Raw genomic sequence first — 17363 nt, forward strand, 5'->3', positions numbered from 1 at the left:
ATATTTTTAAAAACTGAAAAACAAAGTCAGAAAAGGGGAAAAAAACAAATCAAAATTAAAACAATGTGAAACTGAAACAAACCATAAATCCAAGAATATAATATAGTTGGATTAACTGAAAAAAATACAAACTGACCTGTCCAGCTCTGGTGCTTTCGCAGACGATGACCTCCTGGTGGGCGTCGGCCACTTCAGGTGCGTTATCGTTAACGTCCAGAACTTGGACGGTGACCGGGATGGAACTGAAAAGCCCCGGATTGTCTGGAACGTTAAAAACAAGATCAACTCTTGTATTAAAGAACACACATCTTGTGAATGTAAACCGTTCTATCCTAATATGCAAAGCATCCATGGTGACTGTTTCTTTCCAACCGATACTGATATAAGATACTGTACCATTTCTCCTGAATAATAGGGATAGTGATTACCAAAACACATTCTCCATAAGAATACATATGTATATATTTTAGATTTTACACAATATTTACTCCGAAAAAAATAAAAATGTATAGTTTACAATTAAATTTATCAAATCAAAATGTATTTACCCTAGAGAAAAAAAAATAACGCATTAAATTAATTTTCGTTTATCAGGCTAATTCACTATATCAAATTAATTCAATTCATTGACCATATTAATTGGATTGATATTAATTGGAACAATTCAATCAATTTGATTCATTTAAATTGATCAAATTAATGTGAAATAATTATAAATAATCAAATGCATTCTAAAATCAAATTAATACAATTTATCCACCATACCAAATTAATTCAAAAATAATTAATTCAAATTGATCAAAATATTGTGAATTAGTTAAATAATTGAATATATTTGAATTAATTCTAGTTGAATAAATTATCCTTATTGAATCCATCCAATTATACAACCATATTAAATCAAGATAAATTAATTTAATTAATTCACTATATTAGTCATTCAACTTGATCCAATTATTGAAAATTAATCAAATTGATTGAATATATTGAATTCAAATTGATCAGGTTCATTCATGATATCGAATTAATGGAATTAATTGCCTAGCCTTACAGTCGACTCATTTTTTTTGCCTGGAGGTCTTTTATGCACGACTGCAAACATTTTTTATATTTTTTCTCGCGACGGGCCGAATGCCAATGAGCAACAGCGCCCGATAATGAAGCATTAGCATGCGCTACCTCAGCGACTCGTCAGGGGATTTGACTAATTGTGATTAGAAACGAGCCCGGCTACCTGACGGCTAAAGCTAGCAGGGTCCGCCTCAGCTTTAATCAATTGTTACTGTATGAAAGAACATTCAACAATCGGTGCTAATTTGATTTCGCCGCCCAATTATGAGGAGGATCGGGTTTCTCAAGACTATAATCAATATGCAAATGATTCTTCTTTGTAAAGTTGACACTTGGCACTGTCCATATTTACTCAAATACCCAAGTGTATCGGCTTGAAGGGGGCGGGGCTTGCACTTACCGATCTCAGAGGCCATGACGGTGATGTTGTGCCACGCGTTAGCCTCGCGGTCCAGAGGCTGCGTGGTACGGATAGTGCCGCTCAGTTCGTCGATGCGAAAGTACACTGGCTCCTCCTCCTTCTTCTCCACAAAATACCTGGACACGCCCATCATTTAGCAAGCAGAAAAGGAATAGGCGCTCGCAGCAGTGGCGATGAGAATTAAACAGGTTCTGCTCATTAGTCATAGATCGGAAAATGAATCTTGTTTAGAACTTGCCCCAAAGTACAGAGGCTTTTAAAAAAAAAAAAATACTTGTACATATCCATTAGCGATCTGAAAGGGAATTAGCACGAAATAAATCACGGTCAGCAGTGATGGCGAGAAGAAACGCAGGCTCTGCCTATTAGGTAAAGATCGGAAAACAAATCTTGCTTAGCACTAGCTTTATGTACAATGCTAAAGGCCTCCTTTTGTGTACGTAATTCTTGAACACGGCCACTAGTTAGCGACCGGAAAAATAATCTTGCTTGGCGCTAGCAGCAGCGTAAGGTACACAGGCTCTGCCTCCTTGTTCTCTATGAAATACATGGACACTCACTTCAGTTAATGATCTGAAAAGGACTCTTGGTCAGCGCTACTACAAAGTACACAGCCTCCGCCTATCAATTAGCGATCGGAAAGGGAATCGGCAATAGCGGCAGTGGCGGCTTCGGCCATTAGTCAGCGTTCAGAATTGTACTCAGCGTTAGCTTAAAGTACACAAGCTGCGCCTCCTTTTTCTCCACAAAATAGTAGAACACGGCCATCAGTTGGCAATTGGAGAGGCAATCTGCACTAGCAGCAGTGACGGTGATAAGTAAATAGGGTCCACCCATTAATCAGCAATTGGAGAATGAATTGTACTCATTGCTACCAGGTTAAAGTACACAGGCTCCTCCTACTTGTCACCAAAATATCTGGACACGCCCATCTGTTAGCGATCGGAAAGGGTATTGGCGATAGCATCAGAGGCCAGAAGTAGACAGCAATTGGAAGCTGTAACTCAGTCAGCGCCAGCGATGGCGGAAATAACATATGCACCGCTTCCTGTTTGTGTATGTAATACGTGAACCAGCGAACCGATTAGCGATCAGAAAAATAATCTCTCTCAGTTTCCGCCTTCTTTTAGTCTACGAAATATCTGGACACGCCCATCAGTCAGAAAATATCCATCAGAAAGAGAATATCGCGCAACACTATCAGCAGTGGAAAGTACACAGGCTTTGCCTCCTTTTTTCCCAGGCCCAGTTAGCAAACAGAAAAAGGAGTCTTACTCAGACCGAGCTTAAATGACACAAGCGCCGCTTCCTTTTTGTCTTTGAAATACCTGAATATGCCCATCATTTGGCAGTCAGAGAAGGAATCAACACTATCATTAGCGGCGAGAAATAAACAGGCTCCTCCTCCTTTGAGCGCACAAAATACCATCAGTTAACATTCAGAATCTCTCTCTGCGCAAGCGTTAGAACGACATCTCATTAGCGCCCCGCCGTCGTTTAAGAATGCCGCAGGCGTAAAACAGGAAAACGGATGTCACGAAAACCGATACCTATGTGGCTGCCGCCGTCTCTCGGATGAGTCGCACGCCCTGGGGGCGCTAGCGATCTTTTCCATTAGCGTCGCCTCGGAAAGCCGACTTTAGCTCGAATACCAATGAGCTAAGCTTTACTATCTCCTGTGCTTCCTTCAATCCAGAGATGAAAAAAAAATCTGTCACCGAAATATTTGTTCGACGTTAAATTCCAAGGCCGAAGTGCGCTAGGTTGGAGAGGATATATAGATAATTAAATAAAATGAGGAAAATTAGCTGAAGTGAGTGTTTCTCAACTTTTTTCTTGTTTACCCAGAGTTTTGCAACGATAAGATTTTGGGTTCTAGGTCAACTTGTTTGGGGTGGATAATAAAATGACTGCGTCATTTGATATACTGTATTTTTACTTCAATACAAATAATAACAACAGTAGCTTAAATTCATGTTTATTAAAAATGTTTTTGCCAGTTTGCCTTGAGTTTTGTCTCAATAGGATATTGGGCCAAAGTGAACGAGTGAACAAAACTATAACAATGAGCTAAATTAGCTTAAGCCTGTGTTTCTTAACTATTTTCATAGTTAGCTTTGAGTTTTGTCACATTAACCCTCCTCTTGGGGTCGCCACTGACCTGTTTTGGATTTCAAATACAGACAAAAACCACATAATTTGTTGAATGCATCAATGATTCTTGACTTTGTCAAGAATGTCCGATTTAACAAAATAAGAAAAAAATCCCTACATCATAAAATGCTGTCATTGAAATTGTTACATTTGATATTTTACGGTCGGTTTCAACCCACCTACAATATATATGCAAGATTATAAAATCCTATCTCCAGCCAAAACTGAAATCAAAGGTGGATTGCACATACTGTGCATAAACTTCAATTATTATATCTGCTAAAAATACACTTAAAAGTGTAACTTTTTGGCCACACATGCATCTTAACACAAACTTAAGATGCATATGTATATATATGCATATACCAGTATATACATATTAGGGCTGGAAATCGATTAAAATAAATTAACTAATGAATTTCAGTTTTGAAATAAATTAAATTAAATTAAACTGTAAATTTGATGTAAAGCTGTCGTAAATATTTGAACAAAAATGTGCACCAAGTAAAAGAAAAGTGCATAAAGCTTGTCGTGTCTCTTTCCCACCGCTAGCATGCTACGCCGCGTAAGCCTCAGAAAACGAAAGTGACTCTTCTTCGTTTGTTTGAACAGTACGGCTTGACACCCGGGGGCGTGCGCAGCGAGGAATTTTAAAACCATCTATCTATCATCTGTACCGCTTATCCTCAGTAAGGTCGCGGGGGTCCTGGAGCTCATCCCAGCTATCTTCAGGCAGTGGGCAGGGGACACCATAAAGCCAGTCGCAAGGCACACAGGGACAGACAACTCACTCGCTCATTCATACCTAGGGACAATTTGGACCGGACAATTCACCTGACATTTATGTTTTTGGAATGTGGGAAGAAACCGAAGTGCCCGGAGGAAACTCACACAAGCACGGGGAGAACATGCAAGCTCCACACAGGAAGGTTCGATCTCATGACCTAAGAACTGTGCCGCACACGCACTGACCACTGTCCTGCCGTCCTACCCCCAAATAAAACCAATGAACTAAAATAAAAACTAAAATAAATAAAATGTTGTAATATATTCAAAGATAATATCTCATCTCATCTCATTAGCTGCACCGCTTATCCTCAGTAGGGTCGCGGGGGTGCTGGAGCCCATCCCAGCAATCATCAGGCACTGGTTGCCAGCCAATCGTAGGGCACACAGGGACAGACAACTCACTCGCTCATTCACACCTAGGGACAATTTGGGCCGGCCAATTAACCTGACATGCATGTCTTTTGAATGTGGTAGGAAACCGGAGTGCCCGTAGGAAACCCACGCAAGCACGCGGAGAACATACAAACTCCGCACAGTAAGGCCGGTAGCTGGGTTTCAACCCACACAGGAGGTTCCCAAGACCTTAGAACTGTGCCGTACAAGCGCTATGTTTTATTTATTTTAATTTAATACATTTAGAATGAAAAATATACATAATTAAAAAGAAAATCTAAGTTAAACTCAAATAATAATTTCAAATGTATTTTTTTTATTTAAATATCATATTTTTGAGTCTAAATAAAAATGAATTCAATAAAAAAACAAAACATTCAATTTACAATTTCACTTCAATTTAAAAATTGTAAATACTTTTTGACTCTTGGATTATATTCAATGTAAATTAAACTAATACGTTTTCAAGATTAGCTAGCCGTGGTTAACACAGTTGCGGTTTTCCTTACCTCACGGGACTGTTCCTGGCATCGGGGTCCCTGGCGGTGACCGCGCCCACTTCCGTGCCAGCAGGTGCGTTTTCGTAGACGTCCAAGATGTAATAATCCAACGAGAAAACGGGCGCTTCGTCCACGTCGCCAACGCTAATCTTTAGCGTAGCCGTGTCCTTGAAGGCGCCAAGGTAGGAAAAGCGAGGATCGGCGTGCGTATTGGTGCCCTCGATGTGCAGCGTGTAAGTCTTCTTGCGTTCGTAGTTCAACGGCTGGCAAAAACACTAAAATTAAGATCAGGCCGAAAAAGAAATTGAGCCCTACCCAACCCAGGCCCGCGGGCGTTAAGACCCAAACCAACCCGAGCCTGACCAGTTGCCATATTTTCTGGATAATTAGGCATATCCAAAAACCCCATATTTCATATTTTGTTTGTGAGGACTAGTTTTTTTCCGGGTTTTGTCCCATTAAGATTTCTGAATAAAAGTGAACCAAGTTAGGATGGAGACCAACATTTTCATTTGGTTTGGGATTTCGTATTTTATTGATTTTTCCTGAATAGAAAAAGAACAATTGAAACATGCTAAATGATCGTAACTTATTTTCTAGTTTTCTAGAAGTTTTATTAGGATTTCTGGGTCTAAGGAACTAAGTTGGGGTGGATATTAAGATATTTGTTTGGTTTAATATATTGTATTTTGGGGTCAGAGATTCGTCTAAAAATACAAAAAAATAATTATTAAAATAAGCTAAATTAATTTACGTCTGAGTGTCTGTGTTTGCAAGTATGCTTTGAGATTTGCATCACTAAAATGTTCGGGCCAAAGTGAACTAGGTTGGGGTGGAACTAAGATATTCCTTTGGTTTGAGATTTGGTATTTTTGGGTACGGAGTTTTTGGTACCAAAAAGAACAATTAAAACATACTAATCTACCTTAGGACCCGGTCACACAGCCTTTTGCGTCTGTATCGCGGGTAAAATTTTGCGATTTTTTTTTGCCCGTGGTTGACCGCGGAAGAAAATGCGCAAAATTGGCCAACCCGCTGTTCATCTGTGGTATGCCCGCAAAACAGACGCCGGCGACTGTTCCGCTTCCTCATCGCGTCAGTTCCACGTCTTTTCCGCGTGTGGACCACGGGTATAAAAGCTGCCGAGCCGGGCTGTAGAAATCATAACCGCTCAAGACACAGTCCCGTGAAGATCAAGATTTCAAGCTATGGCACCGAAGAAGAAGCCAATATGTTATTATTGTAATAGTTCTCATCTCATCTCATCAGCTACACCGCTTATCCTCATTAGGGTCGCGGGGGGGCTGGAGCCCATCCCAGCCATCTCCGCGCAGTGGGCAGGAGACACCCTGAACTGGTTGCCAGCCAATCGCAGGGCACACAGGGACAGACAACTCATTCGCTAATAGTTTTTCATTTTTATTTTATTATCTTGTTATGAAATGAAAAGAAATGTCAAGAAATAAAAATGGATTAAGACGAGGTCACTACGGTGACAGGGATCCATGTTCACCCCTTGACGTCTCGAGCACAACTGACGCCCGTTTTTGGTGAAAGCCCACCTAAAAAATGGATGGATTTGATTTTCTTCATGTTGGTAGGAAAGACCTCATAGTCTTTCGGAGTCAAAATATTTTCATGTTTACTGTCAACATTTGGAGTGTGGAACTGTCAGGTTTCCCTCTCAATAAGAATTGTTTTTTGTTCTCAAATGATTCTATTGTGCAAATTGAGCTGACAACAGAACTTTGCTGTGCTGCAGGACAGATGGTTTGCTCCCACTTGCCAGGCATTGACGTGTGCTCGGCATATCGCGCTGTATATACGCGGAGAAAGGCGTTTGACCGTCACACGCGTTACACACGCTAATTCACGTGATAACACCGCGATACAGGCGGAGAACAAACGTGCTATGACCGTGCTCCACCCGCGATTACCCGCTAAAATTTTGCGTCCTACCCGCGTGTAACCACGCCCTGGCCGCGGCCGTAGCACGTCGTTTCGCGTCTGTACTGCGTCTGTACTGCGTCATTACCTCGTGTGTACCACGTGTGCCGCCCGCGGTTACCGGTGGTCTAAAGTTTTGAGCAGCGCAAAACTTTTTCGCGCGGCCAACCGCGTGTGAATTTCTTGCCGCGTGTAAAGTACGGCTGTATCTCGTCTGTATCGCGATTTTAAAGCGTCCAACAGCGTCTGCTTCACGGGCAGAAACTTCTGGCCGTGATTCAGCCTCGATACACCCGTGAAAGGCTGTGTGACCGCGCCCTTAGGTTTGTGCTGCTTGACTTTTTTCCTAGTTTTCTTTGAGTTTTGTTTCGTTAAGATTTCTGGGCCTTGTTGAACCAGGTTGGGGTGGATCTTAAGATATTAGTTTGGTTTAACATATTGCTTATTGGGGTCAGGAATTTTCCCAAAAATACTTTAACTAATGATTAGTCTGTGTTTCTGAACTTTTTTGCCAGTTTCCTTTGAGTTTTGTCTCCTTAGGATTTCTGGGCCAGAGTGAACTAGGTTGGGGTGGAACTAACATTTGATTAGTTTGAGATTTATTTCTTTTTGGGTCAGAATTTTTTTCTGAAATACAAACAATAAGAATTCAAATGAGCATAATTAGCTTACGTGTTTCTCAACTTTATTCTAGGTTGAATATATTTTTTCGGCAAGTTTTTGTGGCCTAATATGTTAGTGAAGCAATGCGACAGTGAGTTGTGACAAGTTACTGATTTAATCCAGTATTTCTTGCACATCATGGCCCACGCCAATAGCTCTTAATTTTTTTTTTCTCTTTTCCAATAAATTCATTTGTCTTCTTTTAGTATCCACACATTTTTAGTACACAGTATTGTAATCAAATATTTCTTTGAAAAAATATATATACGGTCAGCGACAGAGAAGCTCGACTCAAACATAATGACTGACATTTTTGGCTTGACCTGGGCCAAAATTTAGGTCGGGCTAAGACTCTGGATTTTTATCTACCCCTTCGTTGGGAGTAACTAACCCTAACCCAGTGTTTCTGAAATAGTGGGGTGGGTGTGCGTCTTTGACTTTGGGGAACTTTTTTTAAACTCTACTAGAATAAAGTGCCATTGCCTCTCCCTACACTAGGGCGCAGTGGTGTTCTAATTGGGAGATTGTTTTGTTTACATTTAGCCTCCATGCAGTGCGTTTATCAAGTAGACAGGTGAAGAGAGACGCGGTTAAGAAACAAACAATAGTCTGCTCCTGTAGCACTTCACTGTGACCTTAAAGGGAGACGAGCACATACTGCTGTGCTTGCTATTTCAAAAATGCTGGCAGCGGACAGCCAAATAAATTAAGCATTTATTTGAAGACATTTACAACCCAACCACGCTGATAAGGTGCTTGAGTGTGTTTTTTTTTTTTTTTTTTTTTTTTTAAATGTGTCCAAAGGTGTAGATTTGGCATGGACGATTGTGCTGTTTTACCATCGATATTAAGCCATCTTTGTTTTGTCCTGTTCAATTTCAAAAAAATTTTGGAAGAGAGGATTTCTTCTTCCAAGAGGGGGCGTGACAGAAAATAATTGAGAAGCACTGCCCTACCCGGAGACTGAACAGGCAACTGACCTTCTTGAGGGTGATGACCCCTTCCTTAGTGTCCTTGTCAGTAGCGATGGAGAACGTATTAGCGCCTTCCGAGTTGATGATGCTGTACCTGACATCGGCGTTGACGCCAACGTCCTCGTCGTTGGCCTTGATTTTGCCAACCGGCTTGCCGACCGGCGCGGATTCTGGCACGTACTGCTGGTAGTTTTCTGCAGTCAAAAATTGATGTGTTTAGTATCATAACTATGTGCCGCAATTTTTGTCACATAATTTCAATCCGGCGTCATTTTTCTAAGGGGAGCTTTATAGTCAAATGTGACTTGTGTATGTAGAAAATGTTTTTTTTCCTTTAAAATGTATTGGAGCAGGCTTATAGTCAGGTGTGGTCTATAGTCCAGCAAATACGGTACTTTCATCTGGATGTCATAGTGTCATTTATTGATGTTTTGATTTTATACAGTATTTCTAGCTATTTATTAATTTTCAAGTATGGCAGGATCGGTCCTCTGGAGACTTGATGAAACATAAGGACGTGGACTCGGGACTAGACGAGGACGCTACACAAACGTACTTCACGGGAACTGTCGGTTAGCGTGACGTTGACGAATACAGAGCAAGAGAGCATCAAATTTGTCATTTCTTTTGTCGTGCATTTTGGCATGGATTTTTAGGAAAGGTCCTCTAGAGATTGACGAATGGTAAGTACTTGGAGTCGGGAGCTACTCATACGTACTTTGCAGGAACTTTGGTGGGTTGTCGTTGACGTCAGTAAGTGTGACGTTGACAAGAGTGGAGCCGGACAGCCCGCCCACTTGTCCCGCCATGTCTTTGGCTTGGATGACCACCGTGTAATGCTCTCGTGCTTCCCGGTCCATGTTGGCTAAGGCCGTTCTGATGGTCCCTGTGGACAAATACCATCAGCGACAAATCTTATGGGCAGAAAATATATGAGACAGTTTTTTCAGTTCCATCCGTTTGGTTGGATATCTTGTCTACATACAGTACATCCGGAAAGTATTCACAGCGCTTCACTTTTTCTACATTTTATTATGTTACAGCCTCATTCCAATATGGTTTCCAATATTAATTTAATCTCTTATCTCAAAATTCTACACAAAATACTCCATTATGACAATGTGAACAAGTTTTTTTTTTTTACTTTTTTTGAATTTATTAAAAATTGAAAACTAAGAAATCACATTTACATAAGTATTCATTGCCTTTGCTTAATACTTTGTTGATCCACCCTTGGCAGCAAATACAGCCTCAAGTCTTTTTGAATATGATCCCACAAGTTTAGCACACCTATATTTAGGCAGTTTTGCCCATTTTTCTTTGCAATAAGTCTTAAGCTCAATCAGGTTGGATGGGAGACGTTTGTGCACAGCCATTTTCAGATCTCTCCAGAGATGTTCGATCGGATTCAAGTCTGGACTCTGGCTGGGCCACTCCAGGACATTCACGGAGTTGTTCTGAAGCCAATCTTTTGAGATCTTGGCTGTGTGCTTTGGGTCGTTGTCCTGCTGAAAAATGAAACTTCGCCACAGCCTGAAGTCAAGAGCGCTCTGGAGCAGGTTTTCATCCAGGATATCTCTATATATTGCTGCATTCATTTTTCCTTCTATCCTGACTAGTCTGCCAGTTCATGCTGCTGAAAAACATCCCCACAGCATGATGCTGCCACCACCATGCTTCACTGTAGGGATGGTATTGGCCTGGTGATGAGCGGTGCCTCGTTTCCTCCAAACATGGCGCCTGGCATTCACACCAAAGAGTTCAATCTTTGTCTCATCAGACCAGAGAATTTTGTTTCTCATGGTCTGAGAGTCATTCAGGTGCTTTTTGGCAAATTCCAGACGGGCTTCCATGTTCCTTTTACTAAGGAGTGGCTTTAGTCTGGCCACTCTACCATACAGGCCAGATTGGTGGATTGCTGCAGAGATGGTTGTCCTTCTGGAAGGCTCTCCTCTCTCCACAGAGGAACGCTGGAGCTCTGACAGAGTGACCATCGGGTTCTTGGTCACCTCCCTGACTAAGGCCCTTCTTCCCCGATCGCTCAGTTTAGAAGGCTGGCCAGCTCTAGGAAGAGTCCTGGTGGTTCCAAATGTCTTCCATTTACGAATAATGGAGGCCACTGTGCTCATTGGGACCTTCTAAGCAGCAGAATTTTTTCTGTATCCTTCCCCAGATTTGTGCCTCAAGACAATCCTGTCTCGCAGGTCTACAGACAGCTCTTTTGACTTAATGCTTGGTGTTTGTGCTCTGACATGCACACTCAACTGTGGGACCTTATATAGACAGGTGTGTGCCTTTCCAAATCATGTCCAATCAACTGAATTTACTGCAGGTGGACTCCAATTAAGCTGTAGAAAGATCTCAAGGATAATCAGTGGAAAAAAGATGCACCTGAGCTCAATTTTGAGCTTTATGGCAAGGGCTGTGAATACTTATGTAAATGTGAATTCTTGGTTTTCTATTTTTAATAAATTCAAAAAAAGGAAAAAAAAAATTCACATCGTCATAATGGAGTATTTTGTGTAGAATTTTGAGATAAGAGATTGAATTAATACAATTTGGAATGAGGCTGTAACATAACAAAATGTGGAAAACGTGCAGCGCTGTGAATACTTTCCGGATGCACTGTATATCGGCACACTTAGAGCTTTAAACTGGATAATGAATATCTTTATTTCATGAGTGCACATTCTGTCATTTTTAAATGGTTATTGTATTTGAATTGTTTTTCTTTTTCATTTAAGTATTCTTGTATCTGTTTTAATAACATCACAGATGGAGAAAACTATTAATATATACACCAGGATTCACCAATGTGTTACCCTTAGTAGCCTGCAGGCTGGTTCTGAAAATAGCTCACAAGTGATGGGTTATTGTGATTTTCGGGGATATTAGATTTATAGTTGGTAATGGGAAAACATCGGTAGAAAAAAAATGTGTGTTATACACAAAAAAATGTGTTTAAAGCTCAAATTTGGCCTGATGCCTTTTCATAGCCAAATTCAAGCACTTTATAAGAACTTTCAGCGTCTCTATTACCTTTACAAGAAGAAATTTGGTGTCAATCATGTACTGTATTTTGCAGAGCCAGAAATATATTTGTGATTTACCTAAACTATTTTTTAATATTGCTTGTGCATTCATCAAGACATATGATTTTAAGATGCTGAATAAATCACAAACATATTTGTTTTTAAGTATAACTTCTCAAATGTTTGCCCATATCGGTGTCGGCTAAAAATCACAGTAATATGTAGCCTTCTTTCTCAACTGCAGGAAGTTCTTCCCATTACAATTTGCCAACAATTTATTTTTCTGCATGGCCCAAAATAAATGTCAGTAATTAATGTATAAACCTTGAACTAATACACCTGTCATAATGCCATGTTTAATGCTTCATAAGAAAATGCTGTACAAACTAATGCCGGCTGCAGTTAATAGCGAGGGGGGAAGAAATGCAATCGCAAAGCAGACACCGCAGAGCCGTTTCTGCACTATTTTTAATCAGACTTATTAAGCATCTACAAGCCCTTCAACCCAAATTCAATCCTTTTCAAGGATTCCAAGGACCTGTTCAAACCCTATGCTTTCATTTCATTTGTGGAGTTTTCTCTTTTCCTTCCCTGACATTGAAGAACTGCTCATCAGTGCATCGAGGACTCCTTTTATTTGATTTACATTTTCTGGCATTGGTCCCACATTTCACGTGAATGTTCCCAGACAATCCTCCTTGATTTAACAGGTGCAATAAGCTGTTTTCTCTTCATTCCGTGGCGCTAGCTAGCCAACGTCCCCCTGAGTGCTAAATTTTGGCTGAACTTGCCAACCTCTCCAATAATACGCTCGACTGGGAACGCTCTCGGGGAATTTCAAGATGGCGCAAGAAGGCCTGCAAATAAATCGTTTTTATCGATCTTCCAAAACCAAGATCGAGTTGAAAAAAAAAAAAAAACTGAGCAGTGTTCTCTTTCCAGTAAAGCAGACATTTGAAACATACAGCCCGCGGATCATATTTGGCTTGTTGGATGATTAAATCCAGCCCCACGTACATTTCTGAGTATGTCAGCAAAAAAGTGAGGTTTCGGTCAAAAGTTAAGATTTTTTTTTTAATAATTACAAACTAAATGCTCCTTCTCGCCGCTAGAAGGCAGTAATGGGGTAAAAGAGCTGACGTTCAGTCTAGTTTCATGTAAAGACCATAAAGTGCAGTATTTTCTCAGCTTCAGAAGGCCCAGTTTAGTAGATTGAGCTGATATTGCCCGTTCACTGCTAAAAATCCCATTTTGTATTTCTTTTATTATTTTAGTTCAACGAAGTGTGACGAATGAGGCAAGTATATTTGTATATAAAGCTCCCGTGTAATTTGTTGTCCCAGAATAATTTATTTTGTTAAAAAAGTCATACACCTATTTTAGCCTGGCTACCAATGATGACTACATATGATAAAGATCAATTTTGACAGGAAGAGTGTTTGAACTTCCACTCATGAAATAATCAGGCCTTGAAGAAATACTGTATAACAAGATGATAGCGACGTGGTAAATTGAAACCTTTCCAAGTTAACGGCTAATCCGTTTTCTGCGCGCTATTCATATCAATCAAAGGCAGTGCATGGCTAATTTACCCCATTCAAAAGTGACTCATGGAGACTCTTTTGATGAGACTCAAAAGGTCAGCAAATAAAGCCGATTGGTCGGATTTTCAAAGTGGGTCAATGAGTACGCTGGATCGAGAAAGAGACCGACCACGCTCGGCGGCGAGCCAGAGTAACGTAAAACTCCAACTTTACAATTCTTACTTGTAAATACCATGAACCAAACCACAAAAATACATACAATGACTGCAAATAATGGCCATTTTTTAATCGTTCTTTTTTTCTTGATCACATCGCACCAGTCTTCCGTTTTACTCGTTTCGGCAATCCATTCTGTTGGGAATTTATCTATCAAAATGTACCGTTTACCAAATTGTTCGAATTAGTTATCTGACTCCATTAACCAAACATGACCCACATTCATCCAACAATTATGCGCGCTCGTTTTTTGAGAAAGAATAATCATCAAGAACTCCAGTTAGCATCCAAGCTAAAAAGGATTAACTATGGAAGAAAAATTCAAATAATAGTGGTGGTTTGCAATAATCTGTGGTCTGTGCAGCCCTTTGAGACTCTTTGTGATTAAGGGCTATACAAATAAACATGACTTGACTTGAATTGAAAAGTTACAGCCACCGACGAGAATCTGCAACAAACAGCGCTAGCTCCGGTTGCTGAAAAACTGCTATTATGCTGACGTTGCTGTTTTCAGTTTGACAAGTGAAAAAAAGAAACCACCCGAACAATCCCTTTGAAAGCTCAACTTTGAAACACGGAAAGGTAGCTAACGCTGTCTGACCACAAGGCTGCCGGGTTAATCTAGAAAATAATTGAGGCGCAGTCGACTCCTTTGAATCAGGGCCAATTTGCGGTGGCCCCGTGCCCAACCTCTTCGCTCTATTAACGTCGATAGCATCGCGTCGGCTGCCGCTTTGTCTGGCGGCAAACTTCTGAAGAAACGCAATCTCCCCGGTGGACAAAAGGGATTAGCCCAGATTAGCCTGGCGCCCTTCAATCTCCGTCTTCCGGAATCCTGGCCCCTCCCGTCGCGCTAGCCAGATGGCAATCAAAAGTTTTTTTCCGACAGAGTTCCGACGTGATTGACAGCGTAACAGTCATCCGTATCGGATCATTTTGTAAACTTCATCGCCGGCAAATCCCAGATCAGCCAAGAAATTGGCCTTCTTAGGTGGTGGGTCTGACGAGCCCATTGTCTTCCCCTGGTTTGCCAGCTCATTTTCCTTCACCAAATGTAATTTCACCGAGCCCGGTGACTTTTGAAGAAAACTCAAGGGATAGGTAAGGTGTCAAGTGGAAGCGTACAGTAAATACAAAGTGTAAGTGCAAACTCGTGAGTGAGGAAGGGGTGTCATAAATAGGTCTGAGGGTTGGGCCTCACCGTCCCCACCAGCGATGCCATGACACCACGTCGCCCCCCCAACACCAACCAGGCAGGATGGCTGAAGTAGCCCATTTACGATGCTGGAGGCATTAGGTAGGGGTGTGTGTTGCTCTGTGCTTGGGTTCAGCACAGAAGATGAGCTGCTGACAAGCTGGCAGCCAAAGAAATAAAAGGAAGCCACTGTTGGATGACTGGCAAATCGGACTGAATGTGATCGTTCACTGAATCAAAATGATTCAAAGACGATTTGATCAACTTTAAAGTCAAGGTACAAACTTGATGACTTGATTTAGTCCCCGTACTGGAGGGAAGTCTACCATGTGAGGCCATATTTCCCAAAACCTTTCAGGGAAAATACACTCCAGTTTAAGTCCACAAAAGATTAAGGATGATTCAATCTTTTCTCAGTCCATAAACAATTGTTTATGGATGAAAGTGTGAACAGTCTGGAACCCGATGACTTGTTTCTATCCTCATCGTGCAGGAACGTCTGCTGAGTAAGGTTATAGATCTCGAAATGTTTCACAGACAATTCAATGTGGTCTCAGTCCAGAAAATATCATTTATGGATGATTCAATTCAGTTTCAGTCATGAAACGATTATCAATGGACCAATACGTGTTTGTCTGGAACTTGATGACTTCATCCTATTCACACAGTGAATGAATGAATGAATAATGGAATTAGGTTTCAGTCCACAAAAAATGTTTAAGGATGATGGTGTGAATAGTCTGCAACATAATTAATTATTCTGCAGGAATTTCTGCATAGTAAAGTTATGAATCTTAAAATGTCCAAGGTATGATTCATCTGGTTTCAGTTCAGACAATATTGTAGTAGTTTAGTAGTCTATATTATTTAAAAAAGTTTCATTCCTTCAACAATCATCCATGGATCAAGGTGTGTATGTCTGCAACTTCATGACTTCATCCAATCCTCAGCGTACAGGAAAATATAGGTACGGGTAGAGGACCATAAGTGATTCATAGAATATCAAATCCGTGTTCAGTCCACCACCATTCATTAATGGATGAAGCTGTGAACAGTCGCAAACTTGATGACTTTTTTCTGTTTTCATCGTGCAGAAAAGTCTGCTGATTAAGGTAATAGATCTCAAATTCTTGCTGTGCAAATCGAGTTTCTGTTCAGAAGCATTCATAAATGAAGGTGTGAACTGTGAACGGGCTGCGACATGATGACTTGTTTCTCTCCTCATAGTAGAAGAAAGTTTCCTAATAGAGATTATAGATCTCAAAATATTTCAGGGACAATACAACCCATTTTTTTAGTCCAGACACGAACTTGGTGACTCGATCCAGCCCTTATTGTGCAGAAAAGTCAAAAGATTAAGGTTATAAATCTGAAATTGTTTTAGGGACAGTCTGATCAGGTTTCGGTCCAGAAGCAATCGTGAATGAGGGTTTGAACTGGAACTTCATTACTTGAGCCAGTCCTCAAGATTTAGGAAAGTCTAACAAGTAATGGTAGAAATTCAAAAACAATTAAATCCGGTTTCAGTCCATCTTGTATATAGATGAGATGTGAACCGTTTTCAGCTTGAACAGGCTGGAATTTTAATGACTTGATCCAGTTCCCGTTGGGCGGGGAAGGCTACCAAGTAAGGGTTTGAATCCTGTAATGAATCAGGGACGTTTTGAGCGGTTTTCAGTCCAGAAATAAATCATTTATTGACAATTCAATCTGGTTTCAGTACAGAAACAGTTACAGATAAAGTTTCTGGAACTGAATGACTCGATCCAGTCTTCATTCTGCAGGGAAATCCACTAAAATGATCCAGGGACATATTGATCCAGTTTTAGTTAAGAACTTCATGACTTGATCTAATCCTCATAGTGTGTGAAACCATCCACTAAGTAATAGTATAGAACCTTAAACAATTTGTTGAATCTCAGGCGCAAAAAAGCCGGTTAATTTTCGACCTGTACAGTGTGAAACGATACAGGGACGATCGGATCTTATTTCAGTCCAGAAACGTCTATAGTTGAAAGTGTAAAACGTGTAAAACTTGAACTGACTTTAGCTCGATGACTTGATCCAGTCCTCTTCATGCAGGAAAGTCTGTAATTAGGGATATAAATCCCTGCACAAAAGGCAATCGATTTTCAATGCGTGGGGTGCAAAACCATTTAGGGAAGATTTGATTCAGTTTCATGAATCAGAATCAGGACACGCTGGAACAAACTCCTTCCTCCCACTCTTGGCTTTTCTTCTTTACTTCCATGCGTGCCAATTTGAGGGGCAAGGGTGGATGGCCAGTGGCGAAAACAACAGGCCACTTGTGTAACCGAGTGCGTGCCGTGTTCAGCTGGCCAAGCATTGCGTGCCCTGCCCCGGGTCACAATTACGGCACCGAATAATCGCTGAATCAGCGAGTCAGGTAGCACGGACGCTGCACGGCGCAGGTACGTTTGTTGGGTCAACAGACCTTTGTAGA

General features: G+C 40.9%; 1 protein-coding gene across 1 annotated transcript in view; it reads right to left on the reverse strand.

The window, feature by feature from the left end:
• LOC148348252 (cadherin-18) overlaps positions 1 to 17363 on the reverse strand; it is a 107822-nt gene that overhangs the window by 21223 nt on the left and 69236 nt on the right. The window contains exons 5-9 of the mRNA XM_088322259.1: positions 9631 to 9798; positions 8919 to 9106; positions 5338 to 5591; positions 1472 to 1608; positions 137 to 261 (exon numbers count right to left, since the gene is read on the reverse strand). Of these exons, the coding sequence (XP_088178385.1) occupies positions 137 to 261; positions 1472 to 1608; positions 5338 to 5591; positions 8919 to 9106; positions 9631 to 9798 (872 nt within the window). The remainder of the gene's footprint in view (positions 1 to 136; positions 262 to 1471; positions 1609 to 5337; positions 5592 to 8918; positions 9107 to 9630; positions 9799 to 17363) is intronic.

Source organism: Urocampus carinirostris, chromosome 18, assembly GCF_059441175.1.
Source record: "Urocampus carinirostris isolate Australia breed hairy pipefish chromosome 18, RoL_Ucar_1.0, whole genome shotgun sequence".
Taxonomy (NCBI): domain Eukaryota; kingdom Metazoa; phylum Chordata; class Actinopteri; order Syngnathiformes; family Syngnathidae; genus Urocampus; species Urocampus carinirostris.